At 37.9% G+C, this 18,797-nt stretch overlaps 1 protein-coding gene across 1 annotated transcript; it reads left to right on the top strand.

Moving 5' to 3' along the window:
• The first annotated feature begins 9,260 nt into the window (after positions 1-9,260).
• On the top strand, positions 9,261-17,989 carry LOC134198616 (alpha-2-macroglobulin-like). Its single transcript, XM_062668028.1, has 41 exons — positions 9,261-9,384; positions 9,523-9,677; positions 9,751-9,776; positions 9,836-10,013; positions 10,074-10,126; positions 10,196-10,213; positions 10,277-10,328; positions 10,386-10,471; positions 10,538-10,580; positions 10,642-10,726; positions 10,940-11,042; positions 11,098-11,331; positions 11,395-11,595; positions 11,694-11,795; positions 11,860-11,949; positions 12,005-12,190; positions 12,244-12,399; positions 12,480-12,554; positions 12,791-12,842; positions 12,902-12,949; positions 13,014-13,163; positions 13,228-13,348; positions 13,408-13,642; positions 13,979-14,194; positions 14,262-14,313; positions 14,370-14,459; positions 14,523-14,705; positions 14,769-14,856; positions 14,913-15,081; positions 15,147-15,432; positions 15,494-15,666; positions 16,026-16,181; positions 16,235-16,294; positions 16,349-16,461; positions 16,523-16,607; positions 16,662-16,736; positions 16,800-16,905; positions 17,120-17,209; positions 17,268-17,339; positions 17,407-17,487; positions 17,546-17,989. The coding sequence occupies exons 1-41, from the start codon at positions 9,329-9,331 to the stop codon at positions 17,851-17,853; spliced, it is 4,908 nt and encodes a 1,635-aa protein (XP_062524012.1). The 5' UTR covers positions 9,261-9,328; the 3' UTR covers positions 17,854-17,989.
• The last annotated feature ends 808 nt before the right edge of the window (positions 17,990-18,797 follow it).

The following is an 18,797-nucleotide window of genomic DNA, read 5'->3' on the forward strand; positions in this document are numbered from 1 at the left end:
CGATGGGTGGACAATTGGGAGTGGTGCGCAACGGACAGTAAAACGCGCATGCTTAACAGTAAGTGAGCTATGTTTCCAAGGCGATGTTAGCAGCTGTTAACTTTCATTACATTTTCTAATTATTATGAGCTAAGAACAGCATTAACTGTCAAAAACAGCTATTACAACAATTATCTCAGACGCTGTACAAGTTAAAATGCTGATTATGCGTAATTCAATCTTGTTGTCATGGCAATAATAACAGTGACGTCACATAACGTGAAGTGTCAATTCTTTACACCCATCAAGGAAAACAAACAATTATTCAAAATGATCAATTTGTAACAGCTGTCCCCTGGGTGTAGGGGCAGTGAAACACAGTCACATAAGTGAGCATAGTTTCTATAGAAACATCTCTAGTGATGACGTCACAAGACGTAAACTATTATATGTTTACTTTCTTCAAAACTAGCAAAGAACAATTCGAATTTATTAATTCCTAAACGATTCCCCCTGGGGTAGGGGTGGTGGCGCACTGACTGATGCACGACCGGACGTACACACGGGCGGACACTCAGAGTACCCCTTTGACGCATTAGAGAAAACTCGATCGCTTCGCTGGCTTGCAAACTAGTTTACACGGTATGCAATACAAACAACTAGACAAAATTGTTGTGCTACACAGCAGCCTCTTCTTCACCTGAACTAATTATGTATTATTACTTATTTTTTGGTACAAGCATTTCTCATTTAGCTCAAAGCCAACAACTCTAACAATTTCTGTAGCAGCTGCGGTTCCGGATTTTCTATACACTGCTAACAGCTGCGCCTGCCTTCACAATATAGCCTCGACCTCCAGGAACGTGCAGTACCAATTACTTCAAGGCCTATTCTAGTTGGTGCAAGGGCATGGGAGGAAGAGGCTAGTCGTTATACTGTTTGTATTACCTAAAAACTGCAAGGATAAAATGTTATGGTAAAGACCTAGAACTCTGTTCATCATTGCCATTACTAGTACTATAGACAATTGACAAATATGTTGTTCTGAATTTAGTCCTGTAATTTATGAACAACATTTACCTGTACAAGGTACGTCGAGAGCTGCAATGATGGCAAGATTTTGAAGCCAAAATGCACACAAAAACTTTTTCATTCATTATTTTAATGAATGTGCAGACCTACTTGAAACATTACATGATTAGTTCATTTAACATAAAATCAAATAGATAATTCCAAGGAATTAGCAACTTTGAAATTAATATACAGTATACCCATCTATTTACAACAAATGTGAAACTACAGATGTTTTAGTTTTATCTTGGAAGTACATATATTTGGTAAGCACAGTAGAGGTGGTATGCAAACACAGTAACTAATGTATCAGCATTGATCAGTGGCAGAGGATACAAATTTTAAGAAGAGATCGATTTCATTGTACAAAAGTTTTGCTGCTGACAGTTCCAAGCAGCTTCAAAAGTAGGTGATTTATTCTGCATCACACTGCATTTTGATTCAGGTACAAGCAAGCTGAGAACATCGAGGCTGTGATAAGTGCCATGTATATGCATCATATACACAACACACACACACACACACACACACACACACACACACACACACACACACACACACACACACACACACACACACACACACACACACACACACAAACACACACACACACAACTACCACCGCCGCCGCCGCAGTCACCATCACCACCACCACCACCACCACCACTACCACTACCACTACAACGGCCACCACCACTACATCCAGCACCACAACCACCACCACCATCAACATCCCATCACTTGCCTAGTCCAACACCATCTCCTCGCACTGTCCTGCCAGGTTCTGTATGATATGACAAACCGGGCACAACAGCTCGAGCAGAGGGTCTGGTACGAGGAGGTTACATCACGAACACGACACTACCACCACCACACTACACCACATCGCCACCTCTTCACCCTACCTCACGCCACACATAAAACACAAGAATATTTTTTTACCAGGACAGGCATCAAATAAACAACATATGATATATCAATTACTTTTTAAATTAATCTACTATAAGGTATTAACTATGAATTAATTACCGGTACATGTATCTTCAGTGGCATTGCCGGACTCCGTAATCGATGAAGAATCACAAGTCAGTATAGAAAACAAGCAGCAAAATGGTAACATACCCGTGTAATCATATCAGCATTGTCTTCAATAGAAGAAATTAAAAGTCGCCTGTGAAGTTTACGGTCCGTCGGAACGTCTTTCGTGACAGTTAGGATTTGAACCGCTCGAAGACTCTGTAATTAAGAGGCCCGATAATATTTATCCCGGATATGGCAATGCTTGACCCACACGCAATTTGTAAAATAATATGTTTGGGGCACCGAGGCTAAAGCATTGACAGTATACTATGACGTCATTACCCTTATTTGACACACAAATCATCCACACTTGTATTATCTACCGCGATTGCTAGACGTACAATACCTTCTAATTACTGTACTTTATAAAGCAGATAATCACTAAATATTAATTAAATTAATTAATTTACCCTTACAAGTTATAATAGGTCCGAGTAAACCATTGCATGGAAAGCATCTTGGCTAGTTACTTCAGTGCACACACACACACACACACACACACACACACACACACACACACACACACACACACACACACACAAGCACAGGAACAGGCACAGCTGCATGCGTGTTTTGTATCTACAGGTCATAAAAATATATTGTATGTACAATCATTACTAACGTTCTCTTTCACTCTCAGTCTTCATGCGACAGCTTCAATGTAATAAATTCAAATCTTTTGTAGTAATTCAACTGCAATCAAACAAGCCCGCTGTAGGTGTGACAATAAACCGTTTCCATTGACAGTTGCAATGATGTGAGAATGAAATATAGAGTGTACGGTACCGCCCAATTTACTCGTCTAACACTTGCTCTACCGGGTCTAAGCTTTGCCCGCCAAGACTCTACGATCATTCAACGAGCAGAAATCAAAGAGGAAATGCTGGAAATCTTAGCTATAACAACAGCGCTGTTATTGCCATCAGCAGTCTTCAGGTTAGATGGATCGAGCATGTAGCTATTTCAGTAAAGAAAAAGTAGTACAGCTAGATATCTTTGAGAATACATCTTTGCACACAAATTTCCTTTTGTGGTCAGTCTTTCGTGCATTAGTAAAGATCTCCTCTCATGTAGTGATGATCTGCTGATGACAATCCCAGTCAGTCTGAAACTGGGCGTCCCCAACAACATCGTGCTACATCTCGATTCCATTGCTAGCAAGACTGTGCACATTCAGGCGTGCAACATTGGAAAGCGTGTGGCTTACATACAGAAAGTTGTTACCCCTGGTAAGTTTTTTCAAAACGGAGTCGATACGTACAACTGCACTAGCTAGGTCGCATGCATCTCGTTTGTGGGTGATTGTTAATTTTTGTAGGAAGTCCCACGATGGTCTCTGTTCAGGTGTACAAAAGACTGACTTCTTAAACTACCAACTGTCTGTTTACAATATGTTTGCAATTTTTGAAGATAAATGCAACAGACATCGATGCAGGAAGAACCGGGTGTTATTGCAATGGTAGCGTTACATTGCTGATTCAGTGACCTGCTTTGTCTTTGCGCCGCCTGATGAACGTATCGGTTGACTGTTCTGGCGCGTCTGTTTACATATTTACGGACAAAACCGTCTATACTCCGGGGCAAGATGGTAATCAGTTTTCAGAAATTGTATGCACGCAGGACATGTCTTCTTAATGGTTTCTCTGCTCTAGTTTCGATTCGAGTTACTTGTCTGGATTGGAATTTGACAAGCTATGAAGAGCAGGTACATACATATACGTATGGTAATTTTATTTGTCTATATAAATAATTACTGATTCTTGTTTTCTACAGCTCACTATTGACATCAAGGCTAGAAAATCAATTATTGATTTCTTAGATGTGAAAGGATAAGCAATTTCTCGGTGTGTCTAGAATCCCAAAGGAGTCATTATTAGACGATGGATTACAAAAATTCAAAAATCAAGTCAGATTACAAACGTTGGTAAAACAGCTTTTATTACTAAAGTAATTTTGCGCAACAGTTCTATTTGATGAAACACATACAATTGATAGTAAACCAGAATTTGGCTTGTGGACTGTGGATGTTCGTCCAAACAAAAACAGTAAGATGGGCAAACAATTCAAGAGCATCAGAATGAGTGCAACTGCTAATTGTGTGTTTGGTAATCTTACAAGGCTATGCCAATGGAAAGTTCTCAATTTGAAGTTATAGAATACGGTTAAATACGTTATTTTATAATATAATGTTTATGATAACAAATCTATATGACTGTGTTACAGTTGTATCTCGATTCCAAGTAAGAATATCAGCTCCAGATTTTGTTCTGAAATCAACAGCACCTTTTGACATAACAGTAACAGCAAAGTAAGATTATGTTTAAGTTGAAACTCCTATATTTTGTAAAATTGTAAAATTGGAGAGCATGACAGCCACGCTATCCTTCAGGCAAGAATTTATTGTGTGGTAAAACAAATTATATAAACACCGATTATATATTTTTGAAAACTGACAAATTGATTATGCTGATGTTGTTTGCAATAACTGAATATTTGTCGCGTAATACCTATTACAAAGAAAGTAATATATTCTAGATAGGCTTGATATCAATATAATTGTTAACACAATCATATAAATTTAATTCCGTTATTTACAGAATGCTGGTCTTGTATTTGTAACAAATTCAACAACTGACTACAATGTCGGTAAAAGAAATACAACTTATTGCATAGATTTTACTTAATAAAATATTGGTTGCTATCTATTTTAAAGTTTGTTTTCCTCCGGCTAAACTGGAGTCTACTCTTCCAAATTTAGAAGGTAGGAGATGTATTAATGCAAGGTTGTGTGTATAGAAATAGGTTACAGAGTTTAGTGATTAGCTTGCTGTGAGAATGGTGTAATTCACTACAATGATTGCGACTCTCAAAAGAACATTGAGAATGAAAGCATTCACACTGAAGAATGTCTTGATGCGTTTTCTCGATGTTGCGAAGCTGCCACTAAGCAAGATTTATGCAGTTTTGGAAGTACGGTTTATTGTTTTGTTTAGTACGCGCAAGTATTCTCACAGGTATTCTCTACATTAATGCATAGGTCTAGTTAGGACTACTAAGACTACGGGTCATGGATCGTTGGACGTAGCCAGGACATTAATCCAACGCTATATCGATCACATTTCGCACAATCCTGGCTCAAGACGACAGCATTAATTTGATAAATTATACTGTTTACTGAGCTATTTTGTTACATTTGTCAATATGTCTCATCTAGAGACCGAGGAAAGACAGTTTTGAGAGTTAATGTACCAGACACCGTAACTACCTGGCAAGTCAATGCGGTTGGAATTTCTGGCACTGGAATATTTGGAATACCTTTTCCTCAGCGCTTAAGAGTTTTTCTCCTATTTTTCTGGAAGTCACTTTGCCTTATTCCGCCATACGAAATGAGCAATTTGTGGTAAAAGCGACAGTATACAACTACAACCCTCTAACAAGCGTTGACAAAAGAAGTCAAAACAGCCGTGCTATTTGGAATGTTGCGGGTTCTATTTCTATTTCTATAAATAAAAGGAACGACCTATCCGTAAAGTCTCTTGAGCTATAGAAGGAATAGCAGAGCAACATTGCATGCGCGGACAATATTGTCATGGTAGCAAGAAAATTGCACACAGACTTACACTCTAACACAATTAAGGAAAGCAAAACACTAAGCTAATGACCTTCGAATTAATCAAGTGAATCTCTCTAAAATCATTAAAGCACTTTGACCGAAATTTGAACTTTTACAAATTAGTAAAGTGAATATATTCGTTACATGGTGGTTCACTTGTCGTGTTTTAAAGGTTGCAGTGAACATGAAGTCACATTCATTTGATATCCGTACAACTGCCGGCACAGCAACAGCTGCCTAGAAATAAAAATTTGAAACGATACTTCCAAAGTCCAGTCACACGTTTCTGTTTCCTGTTGTTTCACTATCTGTTGGGGAGGTTAAAATAGAGGTCATTGCAGAGCAACAGTTACTATGAGAAGTGGTGGTAAAGACAGTAATAGTTGAGGTAAAGCGAATAACTATTCTAAATTCTGCACTTTCCTACCTGTATTAATACGGTTCACTTTTTATACCTGGAAGGAGAAAAATATGAGAAATCTTTCTCTCATATATTAGATCTAAGTTGTAAGCAACTTTGTACTAGTAGTAAGACAATCTTATAGCTTTCTCTTATAACTAGCTAACAGAGAACAGCAGATTGTCAATTTTAATCTAATCAGTCCTGTACATTCGGTCAGAGGCTTAGCCCAGCCCTACCTCTATGTAACAGGTTGGACATTTATCAACGTCAAAGACTAAGTTATATTTGATGCTTAATCATCTCTGTTCTTAGGCAATGTGTTGGATCCTGTGGTAGCACTGCAAGGTTTTGATAGTCTTCTTAGACAGCCTTATGGATCTGGAGAACAAAACATGAATATCTTCTGCACAAATGTTATTGTTCTACTATATCTCAACAACACGGGACAAATCAACAAACAACTTTTAGAAAAAGGAATTGCAAATATCCGCAGCGGTAGATTTATGTTATGATCACTAAGTTTACATAAAATATTTATTTATTTACATAAAATATTTATTTATTCAAAATTTTTTTGGTTTACAGTCGTCAAATGATGTTCATAAGGTCTAGCCCACCTGGATCGTTTAGTGCATTTGGAGACAGTGATGATCACGGGAGCACTTGGTTCAGACACTAGATTTTAATGGCTAAATACTCTTTCCAACTAAATTTGATTTTAGGCTTACAGCTTTTGTGCTGAAGTGTTTTGCTTATTGTCAAGGCTGGAATTAAATGGTGCGATTGTGGATCCTTTGGTTATGAAGACTGGGAAAGAATGGTTGGAAAAGCAAAAAGAACTGACGGGACAGTTTGTCGATCGAGGTCTACTAGTAAATGTTAGTCTTCAGGTAAAAACATTAGACCAAATTTAGATTGTGGGTGAAACGATAACTCTATATTGCTGTTGCTGGCTGGGAGGTGTACACAGTTATTCTCACACTCTAACAGCTTACCTTTTGATCTCGTAATTCGAGAAACACAGCCTACAATAAATGGGCGAATTTCGCCAACAGTAACCTGGGCAGCTCAGTATCTCAACTTCATCATTAACAGCCACCATGGCACAGCATTTGAGTCAGTTATTGTTTCGTGTGCTTTATGTTTAGTAAAAGACCGAAGAGGTGCAACAGAAACGTTAAGAAAGCTGTGGCACATGGTTTGCATTAATGAGGGTAAGCAAGATATTATATACCAAATACATCATTTAATTAGAGTTAACAGAGTTGCTAATTTCTAGTAACTAGAACTGCTGATTGGGTTAGCAACAGCTCTACCAAAGCAGTGTCCATCAAAAAGACAGCATATGCGGTATTGGCTTTCTTTTGTATAAAATATTATTCGTCTGCTAGCCTTATCGTGAATTGGCTAAACAAACAAGCTGATTTAGATGGAGGATTTGTCTCAACACAGGTAAAATAATGTCTGTAATAGGAACTTCTTATATTGCTTGGAATTCTGCACTTGTTTGCATGGATGCTAGTATATAGTAGTAGGTCTCTGTTGCTAATGTTTTCCAGGTTGGCGAGCGACCGTGAGTGTTTCTGTTTGTTTGTTTGTTTGTGTGTGTGTGTGTGTGTGTGTGTGTGTGTGTGTGTGTGCGTGTGCGCGCGCGCGTTTGTCTGTGTGCGTGTGTGTCTTTTTAAAGTGTGAGTGTGGGTGTGCATGCGTGCGTGCGCGCGCGCGTGTGTGTTTGTGTGTGTGTGTGTGTGTGTGTGTGTGTGTGTGTGTGTGTGTGTGTGTGTGTGTGTGTGTGTGTGTGTGTGTGTGTGTGACGTGGACACTGTATAGAATACACAACATTAAACAGCTCGACCAATTTCACTTGCGATGTCTTTTCAAAATTGAAAATATATAATAGCAAGACTTGATACCCAATAACGAGATTCTGATGAAATGTAACACACCTTGAATTGAGGCTCTACTAACACTAGAAGCCCAACTTCGATGATGTAGCCATCTTGTTCGAAAAAGAGATGATAGAATCCCAAGAGCAGTGTTTTATGGCCAGCTGTAGGAAGGTTCTAGAACAGCAGGTGGTCAGAAATGACGCTTTAAAATCACATTGAAATCCATTTTGAAATTTTGTAATAGTGATATATCTAACTGGGAAAGCTTTGCATCAGAAAGGTCTCTGTGGAGAACCTAATGCAAGAATTTTAAAGAAATTTGAAGACAAGTGTTTGAAAACACTCTAACCACATGACAGGAACGAAAGACTATCTGTAAGAGTGGTACCTTCACATGTCATGTTTGTCATGTCATGTCATGAGCAGACAAACGTCTACAGTTCATTTTATGCTAATAATACTAAATTAATTACATAACAGATGAGAAGAGCTTTTTATTGGAATAGACTTATTACTAGTAGCAAACAATGCTAACTAACATTGACGTTTTACTTTCCAGGATGTTTACACAATGGACACTCCTACCAATTCAATGCCAAATGCTTGAATTTGTATAGTTTCCTTAAATACTCTTATGTAAGCTAAATGTGTGGTACTCAAACTGCTGCTTACATATTAGACAATATACTATATGAGTTGATCATTTTCTTTGGCAATAATGCTAAAAGTATTTTCATTTCTTTGAAGCATCGAACTGTGCACAACGTTCCACGATTTGCGCACGAGACCAATTTTCTTTACTAACAATGCTAATTTTAGCAACAGCAAAATAAGGTATAAAAACCGTAAGATCTAGATATCGTTAGACTTTAAGTGTGTTTAACACGACCAACGACTTGTTATGAGTTACGTTGTACGCCAGCAATTCTGAGTCACGTGTAACGTCTCTACTAGCATCTTCTCAGTTGCATCCAAGAGCATTAGACTCGGTTAGCCCCTTGCTATTTAGTACTCTATTAAATAACGGTCTAACAGTCGTCATAAAACAACGTCAAACCTTGGAAAGTCTTCAAACCAGGATCTGCAAAATTAACACATCGCGATAACACTTACCTGCGCACAGTAGGAAAGAATTACCTGTATCATAATATACCGATTGTATCAACCGTGCATGTAATGAGAAGGAAGTGGGCGGTACGGTACCGCAGACGGTACTCCTCTCACATCCGCACTACAGAGTCAAAGCTTTGCACGCCTGGACACGACCATTCTACGTGCGGCAATCGAAGAAGAATGCTGACGATCTTTGCTTTCACAATAGCGCTATTACTGCCATCTGCAGTCTTCAGGTAATGCGCATCAAGCGTATTTGACTAGAACTGAGAGTACTACCGATAGATTGCTTTGACAACATTTTGTTGATGCGAAACAACGGCAGCTAAAATGCCTGTTTGGTCAGTTTTTAGTAAAGATCTTCTTTGTTGTAGTGATGACCTGCTGGTGACAGTTCCAGGCAGTCTGAAACTGGGCGTTCCTAACAACATCGTGCTACACCTCGATTCGAGTTCTAGCCAGACTGTGGACATCCAGACGTACAACGATGGTAATCGTGTGGCCTATCTACAGAAAGTCGTTGAACCTGGTAGGTTACCTCATCACTAACAACTCGTGTGCGTTGCATTCATCTAATTTGCGGGTGATTGTTCTCATTGTAGGAAGTCCCACCACTTTGTCTCTCCAGGTACAGTGAAGATTAACTTCCTAAACTGTCTGTTTCTAATGTGTTTGCGTTTTGTGAAGCTAAATGCGACAGACATCGATAGAGGAACGACTGGATCTCGTTGCAACGCCAGTGTTAGTCTGCTTATTCAATGCCCTGCTCTGTCTTTCCGTCGTCAGATGAAAGTGTTGCTTGACTGTTCTGGCGCGTCTGCTTACATTTTCACGGACAAGAGCATCTACACTCCTGGACAAACTGGTAAACAGATTCTCAAAAGAGGTTTGCAAGACCTGTTTCTTCATGGTTTTTGTGCTCTAGTCTCGCTTCGTGTTGCTTGTTTGGATTGGAATTTGACAAGTTTTGAAGAGCAGGTAACATTGCATTAGAATTGTTTATTCAAATACGGTTTATAAATAATTGACCATGCCTCTTATTTACAGCTCACAATTGATGTCAAGGTTGGAGAAATTCAAATTTAATATTTAGATGTAACTAGATTAGCAATTGTCTATTTTGTTCAGAATCCAAAAGGAATTATAATCCGGCGCTGGATTACCGACATTCAGAAAGGATGTAAGAATTATACGTTGATAAATAAGTTTAATTAACTAAAGCAACTTTGTGCCACAGCACTATTTGATGACTCATTTACAATTGATAGTAATCCACAATTTGGCATGTGGATTGTGGATGTTCGTCCTAAAGAAGACAGTAAGGTATACAAACAGTATTTGCATCTGAACTAGGGCAACTGCTAATGATGTGTCTCCTCATTTCTCAAGATCCTGCCAATGGGCAGTATTCAGTTTGAAGTTAAAGAATACGGTTAGAAAGGCGGTAGTTTTAAAAGTATTTTTATTGTAATAAATCTCTGACTTTGTTACAGTTGTGCCTCGATACGAAGTGAAAATATCAGCTCCCGATTATATTATGAAGTCAACAACACCATTTATTATCACAGTAACAGCAACGTAAGATTACATTTTTGTTACAACATTGGTCAGTGGTAATGACATTTTGGGTTTTAGTAAAGCTAACCATAAAATATAGAATAACTAAACACATTAATTGAATTGTTGAATAAAGACAGTTTAAAACTGTTTGGTAGATGGTTATCATAACTCCTATGGAGAGATAAACGAATTAGAATTGTTGCTAAGTCTACTGTTTTCATTTTATGACAGTTACACTTATGGTAAGCCAGTGAGAGGCAAGGCTGCAATAGAAACTGGTGTTATTTATGAAAACAAGTACCGACCTATTAGGACAGATCATGCAGAACAAATAGTAACCAGTAAATGTTTGTTTGAAACTTCAACAATTAATAAAACATTTGTTACAGCTTGTTGACGGTGTAGCACGATTTCGATTAACCGTAAAGAAGATTGAACAAGGATTGCCGTATGGATTTCCTTTGGGAGGACTCTTGAGGATAAGAGCAATAGTCACGAGTGAAGGAGTGAGTCTCACCGAAGAAGCCTCCATCGAAAAGACTGTATTCTCCGCCAAATCAGTGCTACTTGATATGTCAAGAAGCAGGGCATTCTTCAAGCCTGGACTCCCGTATGACTTAGAGGTATGTATTGATATACATTGACAAACAAAAAATAAAGAAGAAATTATAGTTTGGTGAGTTTAGGTTTTGGCTCGAACTCCTGGTGGCTCAGTTGTGGCTAGAACTGAGGTGACATTGCAGGCATTTTATAAAACAAAGGATTCGACAGAATTGTCTCGAATATTGTTTACGGGAAATGCTCTATCAAAACGGACGACTGATGATTCTGGATTTGCTGATTTTGTTTTTGACGTCCCACAAGCCTCTGTTAAAGTTAAACTGCAGGTATATATTCATGCCTATTTGCAATAATTAAAATACACTGTCTACTATTAGTGGTGGCAACATATATTTACATACGATTTTGGCATTGTATCTTATAGATAAGGGCAAGTGGTAACCCTTGGACTGAGACAGAGTTGTTCCCAGAGGATTCTGCCAATGGCAAATATCTTATGATACGGCAACGTCGTACACCTTATCAGGTAGGACATAATGCTAATCACATTGATTACATTATTTGTCGATATTGTACGCATTACCTTTCAGATCTGTACAAATTCAGAAAATGCGTGTGGAGAAGAGCAGTTCATCGTAAATTCTTCCGACTCTGGCATAAAAATTACTCTCTGTTACACGGTAGTTGATGTTGGTCTGTTAAATGATCCAATGACTTATATTTTGTGATCTTTAGCTTATTTGTCGTGGAGAAATTGCAGTCTCAAAATGTCGCTTTGCCAGCTCCTGGCCATACCAAATTGGCATCAAACTGTTACCAGTTGCAAGTCCTTGTTGCAAACTTCTGGTTTACTACCAAGATCAACAATCCCTTGTAGCCGACTACATTTATGTGTACAGTCAATTGGCCTTCTCCAATAATGTATCACAATTGTGCTTCAATAGCCAACCAGTGATGATAAAATTTGTATTTAGATTTCTGTAACACCACAAAGAACTAATCGCCCGTACTTTGCACCCAATGAAGAGGTGTCCATAGATATCGAAGGAATTCCTGGTACAACAGTTTATCTGTCTGCTGTAGATGAAGGTGTGCAGTTGCTAGGAGACAACAGACTTACAGCGGCAGAGGTAGTCAGTTATCTAAACATAATTTCATGCAGTGTTACTAAAACATCTTGAAGCAATAAGAACCATTGCAATCTATTTAGATGTTCAACAATCTTAAAGGCTGCAAACTGGGATGTGATGCAATTGGAGGACGTGACAGTGACACCATTTTCCATGTAGGATTATATTCTATGTAAGAATAATTATAAAAGAATGAGTACATCATTGCAAGTGATAGTAAATTGGAATGATTACCAACGATATATTGTCTGCAGTAAGTGCTTGCTTTGTATTAAAAAAATGTTGCAGAAATTAGATATATGACGTACACATACATGACGTACACATACATGACGTGCACATACATAATCTAATTAAGACTGATATGAATTTAATCTTGTTACATTTGCAGAATGCTGGTCTTGTATTTGCGAAGAAGTCAAAAGCAACTGACTACAACCCCAGTAAAACAGCATTATATCTCAACACATTTGTAATATCAATGGTTTCGATCTGTTTACAGTTTGTTTTCCGCAAGCAAAACTGGAGCATACTTTTCCAAATCTGGAAGGTGTGAGGCATGTTTTAATATTTGACCTGTAAAAAATTTAATTACTACATTATAATGATATTAGCTTGCTGTGAGAGTGGTAGAGTTCACTGTAAGGACTGCGGTGCTGGGAGGAAGAACATGCATACTGAAGGGATCCACACTGAAGCATGTCGCACTGCTTTCTCTCGTTGTTGCATAGCTGCCAACGAGCATGACTCATGCAGTATTGGAGGTAGTGTCTTTGTGTGTCAGCATGCTAAAGATATTGATACCGGTATTCTCTACATTAATAAAAGGTCGGGTTAGAACTACCAGGACTATTGGTCATGGATCGTTTGGAAGTAGCCAGGACTTTAAACCAACGCTATACGGATCATATTTTCCAGAATCCTGGCTCAAGACGAGAGCAGTAATTGGGTAAATTATTCTATTTTCTGAGGTCTTTCTTGTTACCTTTGTCATTATGTCTCATCTAGAAACCGAGGAAAGAACACTTTGCGAGTTAATGTTCCATACACCATAAATACCTGGCACGTCAATGCTTTTGGAATTTCTGGCACTGGAATATTTGGAATGGCTTCACCTCAGCGCCTAAGAGTATTTTCTCTTATTTTCCTGGAAGTCACTTCGCCATATTCCGTAATACGAAATGAGCAATTTGCTGTAAAAGCCACAGTATACAACTACAGCCCTGCAACAACCGTTGATAACGTAAGTCAAAACAGCCGTGCTATTCGAAATGCTGCGGGTTGTGTTTCTATTTCTATACATAAAAGGAAACGACCTATACGTAAAGTCTCTTGAGCTAGAATAGGAATAGTAATAGTACATTGGTTAAGCGTGCAATATTGTCATAGTAGCAAGAAAAATGCACACAGGCTGACACTGTAACACAATTATGGAAAGCGGAACACTAAGATAATGAAATTCGAATTAATCAAGTATTTTTCGCTGAAATCCTTAGACTGCTTCGACCTGAATTAGAACATATATTTTCTAGTAAAGTGAATGTTTGTTACATGTTTGTTCACTTGTCCTGTTTTGAAGGTTGCAGTGAACATGAAGTCACATTCATTTGATATCTGTACAACTGCCGGCACAGCAAGAGCTACCGAGAAAAAAACTACTGAAACGATACCTCCAAAATCCAGTCATACTTTTCTGTTTCCTGTAGTTCCACTATCTACCGGCGAGGTTACAATAGAGGTCACTGCAGAGCTAGAGTTACTACGAGAAGTGGTGATAAAAACCGTAATAGTCGAGGTAAAGCGAATAACTACTTCAAATTTTGCATTTTCCTGCATGTTTTAATATAGTTCACTTTTTATAGCCGGAAGGAGAAGAAAATGAAATGTCTTTCCCGAAATTATTAGATCCAAGTAGTAAGCGACTTTCTGCTATTAGCAAGACAATTATACATCTTTATATTTTTGACTAGCTAACAGAGGACAGCAGATTTTCAATTTTAATCTAAGCAGTCCAGCACATTCGGTTAGAGGCTCAGTCGAGCGTTACCTCTACGTAACAGGTTGAACGTTTAACAACATCGAAGCAAAAGTTATATTTGATAATTAATCATCTCTATTTCTAGCCAATATGTTAAGTCCAGTGGTATCATTGCAAGGGTTTGATAGTCTACTTAGACAGCCTTATGGATCTGGAGAACAAAACATGAATATCTTCTGCACAAACGTTATTGTTCTACTGTACCTCAACAATACGAGACAAGTCAACAAACAAATTTTTGAAAAAAGAATTGCCGATATCCGCAACGGTAGATTTATGTTATGATAACTATGTCTACATAAGAATATATATTTGTTTTTAACCTTTTTAGGTTACAGTCGTCAAATGATGTTTAGAAGATCTAGCCCATCTGGATCGTTTAGTGCACTCGGAGACAATGATGCTCACGGAAGCACTTGGTTCAAACACTAGATTTTGATGGCTAAACACTGTTTCCAAGTACATTTGATTTTAGGCTTACCGCTTTTGTGCTGAAATGCTTTTGCTTAGTGTCAAAGTTGGAATTAAATGGTGCGATTGTGGATCCTTTGGTTATCAAGACTGGAAAAGAATGGTTGGAAAAACAACAAGAACTGACAGGACAGTTTGTTGATCGAGGTCGACTAGTAAATGTTAGTCTTCAGGTAAAAACATTAGACCAAATTTAGATTGTGCGTGAAGGATGGCCCTATATTGCTGTTGCTGGCAGGGAGGTGTACACAATTATTCTCACTCTTTAACGGCTTACGTTTTGATCTCGTTTCTCGAGTGTAGTTCAATCGTTGATTCAATTCAAGAAACGCAGACTACAGTAAACCAGCGAGTTTCGCCAACAGTAACGTGGGCAGCTCAGTATCTCAACTTCAGCATTAACAGCTACAATGGCAGTGCATTTGAGTCAGCTATTGTTTCGTATGCTTTATGTTTAGTTAAAGACCTGAGAGGAGCAAAAGAAGGTTTAAGAAAGCTGTGGCACATGGTTCGTATCAATGAAGGTAGGCAAAATTTTATATCACAAATGCAATAATTAGTGCTAAAAGAGTTGCTAATTCCTAGTGAATAGAACTGCTGATTGGGTTAGTAAGAGCCCTAACAAAGCAGTTTCTATTGAAACGGCTGCATATGCGGTATTGGCTTTCCTTTGTATAAAAGATGATTCGTATTCTAGTCTTGTCGTCAATTGGCTAAACAGACAACCTAATTTAGATGGAGGATTTGTCTCAACACAGGTAAAATAATGTGTGTAGTAGTAACTTTATATATTGCTTTGGAATACTGCACTTGTTTCCATGGATGCCAGTATACAGTTTTTGGGTTTTTGCTGCTAATGCATTTGCAGTATTGTGTGTGTGTGTGTGTGTGTGTGTGTGTGTGTGTGTGTGTGTGTGTGTGTGTGTGTGTGTGTGTGTGTGTGTGTGTGTGTGTGTGTGTGTGTGTGTGTCTGTGTCTGTGTCTGTGTCTGTGTGTGTCTGTGTCTGTGTCTGTGTCTGTGTGTGTGCGTGTGTGCGTGAGTGCATTTGCATGCGTATATGTAAAACAGCAATCTGTATAGAAATTAGGCTTATCGACAATTGAGAGTTCTTTATAGGACACCGTGATCGCTATGCAAGCGTTGGCCGCCTATGCTAAGATAAGACGTGGAAATTACTCTATTCTAACTATTAGTGTGAAGAATTCTAACGAGTCTAAAACACAGTTCTTACAAATGCAAAGCGACCAGGCCAACGTTCGTCAAACAATAAACGTTAGTTGGCAATACAAATTGTAAAAAACTTTTTAACTCTATGATTGTCTTAGGTTTCTTTAAGTTCAAATGTTCTAGTGAGTGTACAAGGGTCTGGAACGGGGCTAATCCAGGTTAGAAGCAGAGCAAGTGTTGACTAACAATGTCTATTATACCATGCATCTCAGGCTGGAGTGAAATACAACACACTGACTGGAAGCAAGGTCTGTAACTTTTCTGCTAAGGTTGACACAAAGTACTACGAAGCAAACAAAACGATGAAAATAGAAGTCCGTATCAAGTATAAGCCAATACATGGCAATAATGATTATAATTGTATAAACAGGTTGCTCAATTCGTAGATACAAAGGATTGGGTTACACAAGTACGGCTGTAGTGTCGGTTCGTCTTTGGTCAGGCTTTATTGTTGATGATGAGTCGCTAAAAGTACGCAGAGCTATGTAATCATTACTCTTGAAAATATAATTTTTGTTGTCACAGAGAGTAATACGTGAAGTCGACTTGATAAATCTTTATAAAACAGAAAAGAAGTCCGTAAATTTCTATTTTAATTACGTTAGTATTATACAGTATGCCTTTAGTTCATTTTAACATGTCAATTGTAACACTATAATTTAGATTCCTAATGACCAGTTCGTCAGTTTCAACTTTACAGCCAAAAGACTAATTGAAGTAGCATTTCTGCAGCCGGCACTAGTTTCCATTTACGACTATTACAATTCAGGTAAATTGTATAGGTCGATCTACGCATGTTTATATCAAGTTGTATTATTAATTGTAAGTAAAAATATCCATGTGCTATTCAATGAATTTTTAGTAATTACCAACTTTAACGTTGTGTTTGCATGTGTGTTTGAATTTGTTTGTGAAAGTGGGTGTATTGCTGATGAATATTTGTACAAAACTTGATCTAATCACAGCATCTTACGAAAACATAGATATCAAGTGCACATTCTCGTACGCACCTCATCAAGAAAGCGCTTTGCTGTCATTGTTGTGTAAAGGAAGTTCCTGTCAATGTGCAGCAGGTAATCATTACGATCTACTTAACAGGTGCTATGTTGAGATGAATAAATTGGCAAACAGGAAGATGTGCTTTATGTCAGAAATTTGAGAACGGCAACAAAAAACCTGATCAAGACCGTCCAAAATGCGGCAGTATCCATTGATTGATCAAGTAAAATTGTGATTTCCTATTTAACTGGTTTGCATGTACTGTACCTAGAAAAGTATCCTCAAGTACGTGTACAGAAGCAAAAACTTACACTTCTTGTCCTGATAAGGAAAACATGTTTATGTGACTTTGGTAAGTAATTCTTAAATATGAAAATTTTTTGAAACATTTGAAGTGAAATTCTTGATAGCCTACAGATTTACTGTAATCAGTTCTCAAACTTTGTGCCAGAATGGTTGGATTAGGATACTGGGAAAAATTGTAATGGTGTACAAACCAGGAGTTCGTGAGATAAACGTCGGAGACAAGTTTAGAATATGGAAAAGAGCGGAGTGCGGTTGTCCAAGCTTTAAGAAGGGACAGCAGTACCTCTACGTTGGTAATGAAGGTCTCAAATTTTTGGTTGACCACAATTCAGTTGTGCTGAAATGGGAGACGAAGTTGTTTAACAATTACATTAAGTTTATAAATAGAAAAGGTGCTTGTGAAACTCTCTAAGAGTCTCATATTGTTTTCCATAGAAAGAAGTATGCGATTGTAAGCACTTGCTCTTTCAAACGATTTGTCAGTTGTCGTGTAGCATCTTTTGTCTCAGGAAAGTACATATAAACCGCAGTCCGGCCAGTCTAATAAACCAGGAGTGTACGATTATCTATTATACCTAATAACTACAAATTTAATTTGACCAATAAGCAAGCCTGGTGTGCGCAAAGCGTGCTTATGCTGCATTAATAGAAGACTGCAAACACATTAGGGTTTTCTCGTGCAGTTTACATTATATATATATATATATATATATATATATATTATATCAATTAGATTTTTATTAATTGTCATATGTCACACACGGTAGTTCTAACATATAATACGTTTTTCTATGTAATCAAATCAGACCACAATCTGTTTAAAGTTGTAAAATTTACGTTTGAATGTAAATTTGATTAAAGAACATGAATTGGAAACACCGTCTTGTCTGCCTTAGTCCCTAGAGTCTACAACAGACGATCAAACAAAAGTCTACAGCTCATTTTATGCAAATAAACACTGACTTAATTAAATAACAGTTGAGAAGAGCTTTTTATTAGAATAGACTTATTATTAGTAGAAAACAACGCCAACAAACCTTGACGTTTCTACGTTCCCGGATGTTTACCCTATCAACACACCTACTAATTCAATGTCAAATGCTTGACTTTGTATATTTCCCTAAATACACTTATGTATGCTAAATGGTCGACATTCAAATTTTGCTTAAATGTTTCACAATATACTATATGAGCAGGTCATTTTCTTTGCATTACTTTTGATGCATCGAACTATGCACAATGTTGCACGATTTGTGCACGTGACCAATTCTCTTTACAAACAATGCTAATATTAGCAACCGTGAAATCAGGTACAAACAGTAAGGTCCCGACATCATTAGACGTCAAATGCGTTTC

This window comes from Corticium candelabrum, chromosome 2 (genome assembly GCF_963422355.1).
Source record: "Corticium candelabrum chromosome 2, ooCorCand1.1, whole genome shotgun sequence".
NCBI lineage: Eukaryota > Metazoa > Porifera > Homoscleromorpha > Homosclerophorida > Plakinidae > Corticium > Corticium candelabrum.